General features: G+C 38.9%; 1 protein-coding gene across 1 annotated transcript in view; it reads left to right on the top strand.

Moving 5' to 3' along the window:
- Nucleotides 1-1,497: 1,497 nt before the first annotated feature.
- Nucleotides 1,498-17,316, top strand: part of LOC146001536 (uncharacterized) — a 129,515-nt gene continuing 113,696 nt past the window's right edge. The window contains exon 1 of the mRNA XM_083138967.1: nucleotides 1,498-2,494. Within this exon, the coding sequence (XP_082995093.1) occupies nucleotides 2,322-2,494 (173 nt within the window). The 5' untranslated portion in view covers nucleotides 1,498-2,321. The remainder of the gene's footprint in view (nucleotides 2,495-17,316) is intronic.

Below are 17,316 nucleotides of genomic sequence, written 5' to 3'. Positions count from 1 at the left end.
TTGAGAAAACGATGGGGAAGTTGATAAGTGTATTAGCAGGAGAGTTTGATCAGTTTACCCATGGGGCTAATCATGTGGAGAAGTAAGGGTTCTCGTTACGTATTAATATCCCCATAAGTTTAGGTGAATTTTTCAGGTTTACTGTATGAAACATCGGATTAATAAATAGTGTTTTGTATTTTTTTTAATATCACCTTAATTTATGTACAAAATTCACATTAATTCTTTATCTCAAAATAACGAGGGCGGGAGAAAGTGTAAATATTATGATTGATTACTTTGGTTTATTGTACTTCGCTTTTCTGCCACTTTTGGATAATCGTGAAGATGAGGATGAATGATGAAATTGATGAATGGACACTCGCAAAGAACACCTATGCCCAGGCAGGGATTCGAACCCGTGACCGCTGGCGTCGTAGCGTGCTGTAACAGTCACTCCGCCATAAACATTATGAGAAAGGTATAGAGTGCGAAAATACAGATGTTTTGATTTTTAAGTGATAAGTCATTCCTCTATCTGGAGTTCTTATCCAGACTAAGTTTTGTAACAACTTTCGGAGTTCCGGGCAGTGTTGCCATATGATGGGAATTTTCCCTTGTCGCAGGGAAACTCAGGCAGAATTATTGTCAAAAACGGAAAAGATGAATTTTATGAAAAATATTCAGATTGCAGAGAAATATTAAAGTTAATTAAAGTATGAAGTACTCTTTTTCGTTGCGTAAATTATCGGCCCATATATCTAAACTTTTAAATTTAGCGTGGAAACAATTGTTTTCTTCCTGTTCTATTGATAACATGGCTGGTATAAACCTAATGTTCATGAAAGTTAAAAAAAAATATTTTTTGCAGAGCAAATATCAAATATTATCAATAAACTTAATTATCTGGTATACCTCCCTCAGTATTTTCAGTCATTCAATCAAATTCCACTGAATTAATGTTTTTTTTAAGAGTCAATGGAAATCGTAATAATTCTGCTGCTACTACTACCGTTACCAATAATAATAACAGTTTTGTGATTGCAAGTTGATAAAGGGAAAATTTGGGTGAAGATGAAAAATTGTGAACGTTAGAAGGGAGATTGTGCTTTCTGGGTCTCGAGGGGTTAGATTCGAAACATTGTTTAGTTGTGACTGTATGTGTAAAATATAACTGGCGCTTTAAAGTATAATTAGTTGCAGAATTAAATTTTTACGCGTTAGAGGATAATCATAATTTTCAACAAATAATAGCCTTTGGTTGAGCCTTCGCATTTTAAGCACACTTTGAGTTCAATTGCAAAATAGATAAGGTACTTCATATACAAAGCGGCTTTGCAGTGTCAGATAAAGAGTCGTTTCACAATAGTGCCGCAGTCGTCTGAATGATTTCCTCGATGTGATTCTTCTGCTGTCGTCTGCGAGAGATGTGCGGAGGATAAATTTGGAACGGCCCCCTCCTCTCCCCCTCTTTCCCAACATCCTTGGTGTCCCCTCGATGCAGCAGAAGCAGTTTAGCTGGTGCGTAGAGGAGAGAGATAGAGTTGGCTCGCTCCCAGCTGCGCATCTAAACTTAGTGGCACCACGAAGCTCCCAAGTGCGTAACGCATAATGCGTGGATAGTGCGGTGCGTGAGGCACAAAGGGTCGATTGTGTTGTTCGGACCGGAGTTTAGCCCATATTGTGCACCCACCGGCTGTTTGTGTTTTCGGGACTTTTCTCTTGCGCGTGCGCGCGTCGGTTGCTTATCTGGGAATAGAATTTCGACACTAGTTTGCCCAGAAAAGTGTTGCGACGCGTTTGTAGTGTTCCTCCTCTACGCACTTCAACCGTCGTGAAGTTTCGATCGATCTCCCAGATCGGGCGGGCGCAGTTGCAGACATGCGTAACGACCACCAGCGGTCGCGTAGATTCTCCGGACGTCCAGCATCCTAGGGATAATCTCGCCATGTCTCCCGCACGCCCGTCATCATCGTAAGGTCGGGGAAAGAGAGAAGTTCGCGTTCAACTTGTTCAGGATGGACGATTCTCCAGAATGGAGCCGAGCTGGGTTCCCCAGCACACCAGGATGAAGACGGGACATTTCGTGTACAAGAAAACGAGACGAAAATGCCCGATGTTGATATAGTCACCTTTTGTAGATCGGTCCCAAGTAGAATGGAATTGTAGAAAAATGATCTAAATTGTGTGCTTCAATAGTCATCCGCGTTGATTGGTTAAACTAAAAACGTTCTTTTGTACATCCGTAAAGGTAGCAGGATTCAGTGCATGAACTATAACCAGCTCGAAATTGCGTTTGTTTGGTAGTATTCCGTGTAGTTATGAACGGTCGAATCATGTGAATGTATAGTTCTTCAGTAGTTGAGAGTATTAAACATTGCGCGTCGTTTAAAATTATAACGCTATCGGCAGTACAGGAGTGTTTGTTCTTTATCATGTCCATGTTCAGATTTGGAACCGTTCGCAGCCCCCCAAGACGACCTTTGGTTCAAGGATCGGAACAAAGTCCATTTTGGTAAGTTTTCCTCCTTGTAGTGTACTTCAAGGTCTCTCCAGATTTCCAGATATGCATGTCGCGAAAATTTGTCGTTAGCTTAATGTCGGTCTCTTGTTACAGGAGCAGCTATTGTTCTGAAATCTTGATTCACGTTTGGTTTCGATATTTGACCCTGCTAAAGAACATCTTGTCATAGTATGATGAAACCAACCATTTGTTTAAAAAAAATAAAAAGTCAAACTGTTATTTTAACTCAACATTTCAGTTTTCGTCAGCGGAAACCGTTGTACTTGTATAGCTCAAGTATTGATTTGTAAATTGGGATTGCTTTTTTTTTGTAAATCAAACTGCCTTTAAAAAGTGGAGTTTCCAGATCACTATAACCGAAAAGTAAGAGACACTCTTCCAAAATGTAGAACCTAAGTCAAAATGTAGTCCAATAATAGGCACTAAATAATATATCCTTCACTAGGGGTGATGAACCTAGCTTTTTCAAGTCTCATGATTCGTCACTGTGTGGGTATTTCTTTTAAAAAAAACATTTTGTCTTATGGAGATTTCAGACCGAAGGGACACCACATATCGCTTGGAAACGACCCAATATAAAAAAACAACGTTTCACACCGTAGTGGCAAGACGGGCCGCACTAGCCTCCGTTCGTTTGGCGAAATCCTCAAGAGACACGTGTCGCCTGTCGCTTCGGTGTGAATTCTCCCATTGATATTTCTTTTTTGTGTTCTCCGTTAGGTTTAGCAGTTAGATTCCATGTCTCTTTTAATAACAGAAACCATGTGGGTGTAAGTGGGGTAGTTACGTTAACTGCTCTCTCTAATGTTGATAATCTTTTTAGTTATTATAGTGTAACTTATAAAACATTTACAACGTGTGAAACATAATAGCATTAGCACTCCACATAAAAGCTGGTGAAAATAGCTCAATCTACTAGTTTGACCACCAGGTGACAGTAGTCGTGCCAATAAATTATATACATATATTGGAACTGACAGCACATTGTCACGCGCTGTAAAAACATTAATTAACTCAACTCAACTGAACTCGGCAACGCAACAACGCAGAATCGCTCCCCGTGACACCTGTCACGCGGATTAAACATTACATGAATTACAATATGGTCAGGATAAGTGCCTACAGTAGGAGTTACCGAGAATAAACCTAGGAGGATTTGATTTAAGTCCCTGAAATGACGTTACATAATACTAGGGTGGTTCTGAATATACACATATATTAAAGCACAGATAAATACACAGTACATCTTGCCCTCTTTCACTCGATCTCACATTCATACACTCATTCCATGGCATATTGCGACAATATGATAATTACAAAGGTTAGATTAATTAATATTTTGACTGTACTCATGCTATTTCTTGGCTACATAGGCGTTTACAATTTACCGTTTAGGATTTTAAGTATAAAGTGAATAATTGTTCCTTGTGCGAACCCCTTTTATCTTTTCTGAATATATTTCAATGAACTTTTGTTTGCTGTTAACATAAACTCTGATCTACAACATTGATTGTCCGCCGGAATACCGATGCCTAGTTATGCCCCAGCACTGATTTAAGTTATGCAATGATTTGATTTACGCGGATTCGCGGTAGATTGGCGTCATCTCTCTCACACACGCACATGGTTGGATCTTACCTTCGCTGCATTCCCTCTGACCTAGGTAGGGTGAAAGTGGTCCTACAGTATTGGAAGACGTCTGCACTCCATTGTTGCACTTCGCGGTCATCCTGGTTGGCGAAAATGGGTCTCCCGGCAGTTCCGTATGGCATCACCATCCACCAAACAACCTCTCGTACAATTTCAAAAAAGCTGACTTTAACAAACTATACAACAAACTATCGGTCGTTAACTGGGATACACTAAAACTCTGTGATAACGTAAACGAAATGACAGATATGTTTTACAACATAATATACGAAGCATTTGACGCGTGCATCCCCTTGAGACACCTAACCCCTCCTAAATATCCATGCTGGTTTACCGCCAATATAATTAAAAAAATGAAAGCAAAGGCTCACCACCACCAAAAATTGAAGCAAAACGTAGGTAACCCAGTTCGCCATGCCAACAAATTTAAAGAACTCAGAAAAGCAATCAAAAAAGAAATATCAGCCGCCCATAATAATTACTTGTTCGACATCGAAAGCAATATTCAAAGTGACCCGTCACTTTTCTGGTCGTACATAAATCGCAACAGGCAAAACAAACAGTTTCCAGTTTCTTCAAACAATGAACCCATATTAAACCTGAATACCGTCGTTGATGAATTTGGGAAATACTTTCAATCTGTGTACGCAAACAATACGGCAAAGTATAACCTCGAGATCATGGCGGGGCACACAGAGTGCAAAACGTTAGATTCACTGAACATTCAGATGATCAGTATGTCTGAAATTGAAGCAGCCGTAAAAAAATTAAAGCCAAAGAAGTCGGCGGGGCCAGACAAAATCCCACCCTACATCTTCAAAGGATGTGTAGACATTTTAAAAATTCCACTCTTTGTTATCTACAATGCGATATTATCTTCCACGCAGTTTCCCGAACGGTGGAAAGTTACTGCTGTATGTCCAGTACCGAAATCCTCGGAGAACAGAAACATACAAAACCATCGTCTTATAGCTCTTTTATCTGCCCCTGCTAAAATATTTGAGCAAATCTTATATTGCCACATATATAACCATGTCAAAGAAACTTTATCTGAATTCCAGCATGGCTTTCTGCCCAACTGCTCAATAGAAACAAACCTTGGCGAGAAACTGCATTATATAAGCACGGTGTTAGATGATTGGGGGCAGGTGGATGTAATATACACTGATTTTTCCAAAGCCTTTGACACCGTAAATCATGATGTACTACTAAGTAAATTGGGCACTTTCAACTTTTCCCTTCCCCTCAGGAAACTTATGGCGTCATATTTAATGAATAGAAAACAATATGTCTCGTATAAAGGCCACACATCCAGCGAATTTCTAGTACGTTCCGGAGTACCTCAAGGGTCCAACATAGGACCTCTTCTCTTCTATTAATCAACGACCTACCGGAACATTTGATTAATTCTAGAAAACTGTTATTTGCAGACGACCTGAAATTCTTTCAAAGAATAAAAAATATTGAAGACTGTGTGTGTCTACAACAAGACATAAATAGGTTGAGTGCGTGGTGCTTGCGCGACGGTCTTTCTCTTAATGCAGCAAAATGCTATTCCGTTACTTATTCTAAACAAAGAACGATCTTAAATTTTCAATATAAACTTAATAATACCAATCTAAAAAAATCTGAAACAGCAAAGGACCTAGGAATATATTTTGACTCTAAGCTAACTTTCACTCACCATATTAACAAAGTAATAGGCAACGCTTACAAACTTATCGGGTTCATTATTAGAATGGCCAGAGACTTTCGAGACACCCAAACACTTAAGGTATTATATTACTCATTAGTGCGTTCAAAACTTGAATTCGGGTCTGTTGTATAGTACAGACTACAAAAATAGAGCGAGTACAATCAAAGATGTTACGTTATATGAAGTATAAACTTGAAGGTACTTATCCCAAATTTGATTCGTACAGTAATGTAATAGAGGAGCTCCGAATGCACAGGCTTGACGATCGAAGGACAGTGCGCGACCTGCTGCTGCTCTGGAAAATATATAATGGAAAACTTCGCTCTCCTCATTGGATCTCACAATTTAAATTACGCGTTCCTAACAATAAGACGCGACCCAATCATCAAACCTTTTTTGTGAATAGAGCGCGAACAAACATTGTCAAGAAATCCCCTATCTGGAGAATGAGTATTCTCTACAATGCCTTAGAAAAGCGTAACAAAAAAATTGATTTGTTCTCTATGCCATATATACAATTTAAAAACTGTGTAATGAATACAATATCAAATAACAGTCACTGAAGCATGTATGAAAACCTGTATCTCTGAACTCTCTAACTGGGCGCCAGCCTGTTGAGTTCATTGTTGAAAATAAATAAAAATAAATAAATAAATAAATCATCGGATCCTGGCTTCACTCGTTCACTTCTCGCGGTTTCCCATGGACGCACGTGGATATTAAATGTTATTAACTTCTGCTAACTTAGGACGTTGTTTCGGACGATTGACACAGGTGGACGTGTCTGGCGTTATTCTCACATACCACACGTATGTGCACGACTGCGTTGACGGCGAGGGGGAAACGACCCCCCTGGGTCTACTCTGCTCTACTCCATGGCTCTAAAACACTCACTCGAGTAAAAGACAAATCCAGCTCACACTCCGGTGGCGATTGTAGGCAAACTGTTTTCTCACTATTCCGAATCATCCCTTTTATTCCAGATTTGAATGAGGGGACGCTCTAGTCTCTGTGTCTAGGTGGTTATTTATTGTTTCTGGTGCTTTGACCGTTGTCCTCCTATCCTGGTCAACGCTCACTCCGGTCCTTAACCTCTGGTAGCAGCCCCTCGTGCAGAGATTAGGTTAAATCCTCGGCTATTGTATTCGACACGTTTAGTAAGAGCAAACTCAGCAGGATTCCGTCTCCCATTGAATCCTGCGATGAATCTTTAATAATTCATAACTCCCGTATTTCTGTTCTGATTTGGCTCAAATCTTGGAATCAGTACTTTCATGATGTGGTCTTCCGCTGGTTAAAATCTCATCCAATTCGGTCCATTGGTTTAGAAGTTGCACTTTTCCTGCTATTCCCCATAAGAATGCATGTAAATCCGAATTCGGGCGAAAAACGGTGGTTGAGCAAGTTAGTGCTGGCTAAGACAGTCGCTAGACACCTGTATTCGCGACGGATTTTAATATTACCAATCGTAATTAATTCTTAATAACGGGCAAGTAGATTAATTACCTGTTACTCAATATTTGACCGTTATAACATAATGTGGACTCTACCCTTATTGGGTTCAAAAATATAATGAAATTATCTAAACATTACATTATCCATGGCACCACTATCATTTGAATGTCTTTTCTCATACACTTTTCAATATTTTCCATGTATCCAGCTGGAGAATAACAAATTCCCCTAGGGGATGAATAACTTGTCTGTTATGCTCAAAATGTACGATTTTCTTCGAATTCCTTCCTGACACCGGTCATAATACTAAAATGTAGAAAATGTCCGAGGAAACCACATACGTATATGCATATGAACACTCAAATAATGCCCAGGCCGGAGCTCGAACCCAGGAACTTTGGAAGCGAGATCGGCGTTAAGTGAAATAAGGTTGATAATGTTTCATATCACGTACTACTTGTGTATTTATATAAAACTAGAACCCCCGTTTTTAGGCACTAATATTTCATAAATATGCACTATATAGTCATCAATGTACATAGTATAGCGATGGCAAACATTACATTTGGCTTCATCCATTCAAAATTTAATGCGACTTAACATATTAACAATTTATTACATTTCATAAGTAATGCTTAACGATTTATCACATTACATTATTAGAAACCGTGAATAGTACGTTATTTATTGATCGAACAATCATAAAAAATCTCTCTAACTTTTTGCATTATTTGAAAAGTTGCAATCAGCACAATCAGCAATTACTCCAAATTGTGCTGCTAAAAAAACCTCCTTTTAGACAAACCATATTTGAACTGGGGGGAAATTACCCCAATTTCGCAAGAAACTATAGGAGCCTATTTGAATTCAACAATTTCAGCAGGGCTGTAACTAAGTTCAGCTATAGGCTTTAGCCTTATAACTCTAATCCCCCCCTGGATTTCACTCAAACTTCGCTGCAATTGTCAACCCAATTTTTCCTTATTCTGCACAAGAAAATTATCTACAAAGACTACGCCCGACCGTTATCTTCTGTGCATTGCATCTTGCTTTGGCTATCTCAAGGACAGCTTGTCTTCAGTTGCAACTGGTTTAACAACAAACAGGCTAGGACCCCAGCCCAGGCAGAGATAAGAAACTTGCTTGGAAAGGATCAGGTCTTCAGACACTGTCAGCCAGGTGCCAATTATACTTCCCCCCCCCCCACCTTTTCCAAGAAAGATGGGGTGAATGTGACTTTGTGATATGTGTTCAATGTTCTGTATGTTTGTGACAGACATAAATCATTGGAGCTGGAGATTTTTTCTGCAGAAGCTAACGAAATATCGCTGGGAGAATCAGCAAGTAAGATGGCCACTTGTCAGTTCATGGCTCACACTTCCAAAATATTGTTACAATATAAAGATTATCTTTCTGTCGCTCTTTTAGGGTATTCTTTAGGCATTGATGGGGAAATAGACTATTTTAGGCAATTTAGTATGGTTCGTTCGTTACACCTTAAAACGTTTGTGTACTGAAATCCTACGAATCTATTCACAAAGGACAAAATAGGCATTTAGAGCCTCCCCCCCACATACATATTTCCATCAAATTTTGTCGAGTCTTTACCTTACCTTGCCTTACCATTTTATATTTCTGTGCAATGAAACGATACTCTGTCAAAGTTAATTTACGGTATACATATTTTAGTATTATATTTTACGGTTTTTATCTCCCTCCCTTTGAATTGCATCAGACTTTACACTGCATTTGGGTGATGTCAGTATAGCATCTGGCGATGTGTGTAGTGACATGCTATCTAGCAATTGCATAAATTTCACTATTTCACCACAGAATGTATTCAAGACAGTATAAATACGTGAATGTAAAGTTCCCAGACAACGTGGTTTCCAAAATTAACTTGCGCTTGAAATGCGTTCAGCCTGCATACAAAATACGTTCAGTATTTAAAATCCAGTTTCGAGAGGGACTATTATTTATTTTCAAATGTTTAATGTGCTAAAGTACGTACTTCACAATCACATGTATTTTGTATGCCGAACAAAATACTACGACTGCAGGAAATTTTGACCAATAAAATCAACGTTTTGGCTCTTTTGACTGGACTATTCGTCATCAGAAATTTCTTATTTCCATCCATATTGTTTGAGCTATCATTTTGAATAGCATTCTGCAAAACTACTTGAAAATACTTGAAATTAAAAAGTCTTTTATGTACATTTCTATGCTTCTGGCGACTCTTCTCTGGAGACAGATTTTAGCTAGCGACTCCTCGACTCCGTTGTTAGAATTATTTGTAATTATTTTCACATGTAAATGAAAGCTAGGGATAGTACCGAGGCAAGACTTTGAAGTCTCTCGGCACGTTTCATTCTCGGTCTTGTCTCGATTTAGCTATAAACATCCGTCTCGGTCTCCAAGTGTAGGCTATAGCATGATTTAAAGAACATGTACAGAGTGTTACGATTTTTTCTGAGGTTTTCTTTTTTGTTTGTTTGACGCCTCATCTCGACACAAAAAGATGGAATTTTATCCTGAGTATAAACTATAAAGAACCATGCAGCAGAGGTTTACAATTGCCACTAATACATTGACTTGGTAATTAATGCAAACAAAACATATTCTGTAGATAACCTTTGTCGATATGCACTTGATATGTCTGAAGAAGTAACACTGTTGTAAAGTAAATTTGGTACAGACAGATTTTGTTTTTCAAATGTACAAAGTCTGGATACCACACCTAATGAGAATTCACGTTCAGTTTCGATAAGTCCGGAATTGATAATGTACATTGCGAATACAACCCTTCACGGTCCTTTACGGTGTTTTTTCCAGATTCTTGCTGCTCTTCACTCTCTATATAAATGATAGTGGGGGTTTATTTACAAACAGTTAGGGGAAAAAGAAGTGTTGCACAGAGACGGGATAAGGAAGAGGAATAAGTGTTAGTTTAAGTGAGAACAGTTAAAACAACCAGAACTGCTATTTTACACCTATACGAAATGTAATGGAAAGTGTAGTGTGTAAGAAAAATCATAGTTGTGTAATACGAATAGATGTAGTGCGCACAGCCGATGGCTCGCACATGAGATGAGCAATAAATACTTACTTACTTGCTTTTATTTTGGAGCTTGAACCACAGATGAAGTGGACTAGCCTTATTAAGCTGGCGCTGTTCCTTTTATTCACTGAACCGCTTGGTGTAAGCAGTTTACTTACACGTGCACTTGACTGGCACATCATTAGAGGAGCTATAAATTTCTCGTGCAAACGGTGTAAAAATAACCTTAGGTGAAAGAATCTGACTTTTAAGAAGCATAAACCAAACATAAATTGCGCAGTAAAAACTGTGGTCGACGAGAAGCTCAAATTGGTTTGCGATATGCTAAGTACTTTGAACTGCCAACTAATTGCTTTAATTGTCCCCCATATACTCCAAACGTTCAGATATCGTGAGTCTCTATGGTTGATTAGTTTACATTAATTTACCACATGTAGGCCGAACCTAGGAGAGTTTGCTCAGTTTGGAAAAACATCACTAACCCTAACGTATTTGGTTGTTTATGTATATTTAGTGAATTAAATTTTATTTCTTTCGCAGTGTTTGGGTAACGATCGTTTCTTTCTCGAGCCCTTCTAATCGGAATATTTTACCACTGCTCTAATATTAAAATAAACTTACGTCTCGTGTTTTAGGAATACTGCTTATATTGTTGATTTTCGTTAGCTCTTCATGTTTTATCTCGACCAAAGCATTGTGAGGAGTAACTCTTTTTAGTCTTGAGTTGTGTTATTTGTGTCCACACGTACACACACCCACACACACACATAGAAAGCTCTACCTTGGGCATTGCATCGTGCCATGAAATATGCATTCACGTACATTATAAAACTTCACGGGGCTATTCCAAATCAAGGAAAATGAATTGATATGTTGAAAGCACTTGAAATCAAGGAGGAGAAGATGCATATGTGTAAAAATCCGCCCCTAAGTGATTATGTTGAATTTTTCAGTTCTTCCCTTCTATCACACAGCTCGATTGCCGTATTAATTCGAACCCTTCCTCCTCTATAATAGGATGTGTGCGTTTTCTATGTACATGCAGTTCTACAAACAGTCTTTATGTTTATATAAGGTCATTATGTTTCTGCCTGTAGACGTTAATTTCCTGAGTGGCTGAATATTCCGTATCATGTTCCTAGCTGTGGAAGAAAGGTAAACGAACGCTGAAGTGATATCACGAGTTATCTCCATTTAATTAGACAGGACTTCACTCTATAATGTTCACTCATGATGGTTCTGTTGAGTAGGATCTTTGTTGACTTGACCTGGCAGGTTTATCAGCAATGTTGGTATTTCGAATTAAGGTGATTGAAACGTGTGCGAGGTTCTTTCAGATAAAAAAGTGTTACATTTGCTAAGTGCAAGGGTGCTTAAAGTTGCTTCCGTGGCGGAGTGGTTACTACAGCACGCTACGTCGCCAGGGGTCCCGGGTTCGAATCCAGGTTCGGGCTTTGTGAGTATCCTTTCATCTGTTTCATCATACCACTCCTCAGATTCGCGATTACTAAAAAGTGGCAGAAAAGCTAAGTAAAAGAATCCAATAAAATAAATCAACAAAACCTTAGATCTAATCGCGGGGAATCCATATTAGATATTAGGAGATTGTGTTTAAGAAGTAGGGGAACTATTAAGTGTCTACTTGTTGACTTTTTTCCTATCTGCAGATGATATACTGGACTCAATCAAAATCACTTTTGCTTCTGGTTAATATAAAATTACTTCTTATTTGAGAAGCAGCATTATAGGCGGGACTTAGCAGTGTCTCTGTCTCGAAGGATAAGTCTCGAAATATACAGTGTAAACAACACGTACAACTTTTCACAACACAAACTTTCACAGCGTATGGAAATAATTAAGGCAAACTACCATTTTTTTCTTTTTAGTTTTCGTTTGACGGCTCGTTTAGACGTTACGAACCTTCAAAGAACGTAGTTTCACCCTGCCTACGTATGTAACCAAGCCGCACCAGCGCACTATTGCCGCCAATGGATTAAATTTGTAATTACTATAAACAAAATATGCATAAACAGTCATGTAGATATCCGCTTTCTAAGTCAGGATAAGAATAATTATGTGTGAATTAACCTGACAGTTTTATCGTTTATTCGTTTTAGGGCTATCCACATATTCTTTTATTCGTCATGTTCATATTTCATTGTACAGATTTCCTACAAATCCTCCACGAAATCTGTACTATCCGAATTACCTGGATATTCGGATTCCCTAGTTGAAGTGTGTGTGTGTGTGTTTTGAAGTTCGCTAAGGATGTAAGTGTGTACATTAGCTTGTTTTCATTATGATCAATCACAATGTGGATATTAGAATTAGGGCAATAAAGAAATGAAAAAAAAAAGAACAACAACATTGCTTGGAAAATTTTATAAGTCTGAGCATAATTTAATGAGAAACTTCGTATCAGAAATATTGTTTCTGTAGTGCTTATCTTTGTTTAAAATACCCTTATCAGCTGTTGGAATCAAGTTTCAATAGAGATTGGTTGTATTTTAGAACTCGCAAGTCAAGATTCCAAATGTTGGACCCGTGTGATGAAGAGGAGCGATGGATTCTTTGTGATGAACTGCATCCGGTCATATGGAGCTCTTCCCTTCGTCCTCATCAGTGTTCATCCTTGCAGGACCCCTCCGCTTGCTGCGTAGTCTGGTAGCGGAATCATTTCGAGGGGGAAGCGCGGGAACATGTGTGGCGCAGCTGTTCATTTAAAGCATGAGGGTCTTGAAGAATAGATTCTGGAGCATTGAAAGAGGAGGGATGTTGCCTCACTAGTTTATTCCTCAGTAGGAAGTTTGGTTCGGGGCCGTTCCTTTACATGCTTCTTTCTTGTTGGATTTTTTCTTGTTCCGGAATCCAACCATATTGAAGTCACCACGGGATTGGTTTTTGCCTTGTTTCAATGCCACAGTGTTGCAATTTGATGGGTTTCCTCCAGCAGCTTAATATTACAGGAAAATTTGACAATGTGTTTAATCCTGTTATTGGCGTGTGATAATTTACTTGTTCAGTCCGAATGTTGTTGGGTTCAAGTTTTAAGCCCACTTTATGCACAGATACGCTAATCGGGACTGGACCTACAGCTTAAAGTGCAATCCGAACCACCAGGACCCCCACAGGATATCGAACCGGGTACACTTTGGTTACAAGCCGACGACATTACCACTACGTCCGAATGTGAACGCGCCGCTTTACTGCCATTTCACGTTAATCGAGTTGAGGATGAGTGATGGTATGAAGAAATTGATGAAGCACAGAGAACACCCATGCCCAGGCCGAGATTCGAACCCGGGACCCATGGCACCGTAGCACGCCTTTTGTTTGTCATCAACTTCTGAGCCCTGATCATGACAGAGTTATTTGCCTGTAATAAAATAGAAGCAGTCAATAAATTCAGCTAATAGCGGCTGCAGGATTCGATGCGCAGACTATGCGTACACAGGGAGTTTAGTTTTAACGTACGTTTACCACATCTTACCACGAACACACATGCATTACTCGGAACCTTCGAAGCGTCACAGCCATAATCTTTTCGTCTTTGATGACCGTTCCTTTCCTGTCTGTTGCTATCTTGAAATACGTAGACTCATTTCTGCTGAAAAAATATTTTTACGGAAGTTTGTGTGGTGGAAACCCCCGTGGTAACTTGCTCCCCTTGGCTGCTTACCCCTTCTCATCAATATGCTTCAAGGTTTTAGTTATTAGAAGATTTGAAAATAACAGCAGAATATGGAATAGGGCTCGGAAGTTGATGAAAAATCATCATTTTTCCTGGGCCTCTCACACACACACACACACACACACACACACACACACACACACACACAAAAAAAAAAAAACTTGGTCTTTTCAGCAAGTACGCCATTAATCGAAATATGGGCAATGCAAAAGCACAGTATTATTTTCAAATGAAATCTCTGGCAATGGATTATCAACTATTCTTTAACATATGAGAAAATCAAGCTTTTTTTTTTTTTTTTTGAATTTTAATGTAATTTAAAAATAATTTTAAGGCCATTCTATAGGTCATTTTTTAGGTCAACAACGTCCGAGCTCTCCATATATTTTGTTTGTAGTAACAACAAAGCTATCCATCCGTGGCAATTTTGAGCCTGTGCTATATGGTTGCATATATTCAGGATACAATGTAGTTTTTCAGCGGATCGTAGCGTCGAGACGAAGCGTCAAAACAGGAAAAATAGGTTGTTTGCTTTAATGGACCTCTATACACTGTGAAAGTGTGTTTTGTGACATTCTATATGTGTCATGTTTTTTGTGACATTCTATCTGTGTCATGTTTTTTGGTTTCTTTCTGGTTTAAAATGGCTTCTGCTGTACTGGAATTTCCATAAATAAATATGTTGTTTATGCTATATATATTTCGAGATTAAAGATGAGAACGAGATAGGACCGAAACAATTCCAAGTCATGTTCCTTAATTCACCGTCGTCACAGGGATGCAACATGAATGCATTCAGCTGAATCACACCATAATGATTACCTGTGATGTGTTGTGGAGCACCCCTTATATTTATTCATGCTCCAGTACGAAATCGAAGGTAAAATTCTCATTTGTCCTTTCGTGCCCGATCAACAGGTGCGTCTGTAAAAATATCATATCATCCCCACTACAACTTAAAAGCAGAGCACAGGGCGTGGATTGGTTGACAACGGAGATCCTCTTCATTAAAGTGATGTGCTGTTTCAGCTATCCACGCGTTATTTTCAGCCCAGAAAATATGTCACTGGGGCAAACGGACCACGCCTTATGCAACTGTCCCGCCTAGAAATTTAAAAAGCCGCTCTTTATCTAACTCCATGCGAGCTGTTGAGTTGGATATGGTTTTTGTATCAGGCGGCAATTATTAAGCCTGTCGACCAATGTGACTGTAGTTCAGGTTCGTAAGGTGTAATTAAGAAGATTAAGTCCGAAAGTGTTATTTTCCCCTTTATTACTCTCTTTTTTATGTATACCTTTTCTTATTTTAAAAAAATGCTTTTTCATTCTGTGTCATCCTTCCTCACTTTAAAGCATTCCTTTCTCGCTATCTTAGCGACTTTTGGCCTTATTCACTCTTAATTTTTTCTAACCTTCTTTCTCTCTCTCTCTCTCTCTCTCTCTCTCATATTTGCTTTATTTTCATTCATTTATATCTCAGGCTTAGGACTTGTAAATGCCATGGAATTAATTATGAATATATATTAAAAAATCCTGTAAAATTATAATTATTCAAGTGTACAATCGGAAAAAAGATGTATCATTTTCTTTCATTTTTGGCTAATCGCGACGATGATGATGAGCGATGAAGAAAGAGTCTCACAACTCAGGTCGGAACTAAAATCTGGAACTTTCGGTGGTGAGATTGTGAGTCTGCTTAGTCAACGTGTTCGGCTTACAGTTGAAGAATAGTAGTTGACTGTTATACTTTTTAAAACTTGAAAATTGATTTACGAACTTTTACTCCCTCCAGATTTCTTGGAAGGCGAAGGGTGCAAAATTCTCGAGCCGGATGAACCATTAAAATTAATAACTTTCTCAAGAAGGACCTTAAAATAGTAGGAAGGAAATAAGGCGATGCCTTTTCTCCTTCACTGAACAAAGCCCTCGTTATATTGTTCCAAGATCATTCAGTCGAGACTTCCACACGAGCCAAGGGCCATCATGTGTGTAATGCGCAGTTGGCAGTTGGGAGGAAGGCTTCAATATGCTAAATACGCCCTTTGCATGCCAACAATAGGGCTTTTATAATGTTCAATTGATACTGGCGCCGAAACTTTGTAAGTTCTTACACAAGCACTGTCGATGTTGCTTAATGTTACATCCCTGTGACAAGGACGAGTCAAGTAATATTTTTAGCGGAGTGGTTAGCGTAATGCAGTACGAAGTCGGGGGCTACAGGTTCTAATTCTGGGTAGGTACGGATTGTAATTGTTTCCCCCGTCACCACTTTCATCACATCGTTCATCCTCATCCCCCTGTTTAAGATAGATAGAAACACAACCAAAATATAAAGAGAAAACTGTTGGTCCGTGCCGATTATCATATTCTGTATATTGTAGTATTAAACGACCTTAAACTGCCATATCTGATAACTGTAAATGTTTTTGTTTTGTATTCGCAATGGTTGTTTACAATGCACTTTATAGGTAGGAAGATTTATCCTGGTGTACAGTTCCCGCCACTGTGTGGTCTGCCGCCTAAGTGATGCGCTGGAGACACGTGTTGTGATCTCTCCCAGCCAGAGTTTGACATTCTCTTTGGAAGGGGAATTTGAACAATTGGTCGCTACATTCAGATCAGAGAGAGATGAAGGCAACCGACAGATAGGGAGGGAGCAGGTATTTCTGATGGCGAGAGGAAAATAATTTGGCTGTAGGCTTGAACTTTCCCTTTCGAAGACGAAACACTGTCAATAGCCATGTTTACACTATACATTTGGCAACAGCAGCCGAATTAACATACCGAAATTAACCTTCTCGCCTGTAGTTACAGAGAGTCTAGTTGAAACAGTTATCCGTGCATCCATAATGTGGCCCCACCGGGAATCTTACCAAGAACCCTTTGTTTACAAGGCATATTATTATTATTCACGCACTTCATTCACGGCAATATTAATAAATTATAAAAACTAATATATGAATTGTTAATAATGAATCATTAAATTTTAAATATAAAAATCCTGTCCAGAGAAGAGTTCAATTCGGCTAATATTTACTCCTTCTTGGTTGAGTCGTCCCGGGGGTTAACATTTGGGGGAGGTTCGATATATTGTATTTCGGAATTTAGATATTTTTTCAGGCACGACTATATAACGATATTACTAGATTTGAAAGTCTAACGTCATACAGTATATATATAGAAAGCAACAACCAAAGACACGAAGTTATAGCGACCTGACCTACATATATGCTAGTGTTTCGTCGGTTCGGGATTCGAGG

This window comes from Lepisma saccharinum, chromosome 1 (genome assembly GCF_977018435.1).
Source record: "Lepisma saccharinum chromosome 1, izLepSacc3.1, whole genome shotgun sequence".
Taxonomy (NCBI): Eukaryota; Metazoa; Arthropoda; class Insecta; order Zygentoma; family Lepismatidae; genus Lepisma; species Lepisma saccharinum.
The sequence above is the reverse complement of the archived record's forward strand: the minus strand, read 5'-3'. Positions and strand labels throughout refer to the sequence as shown.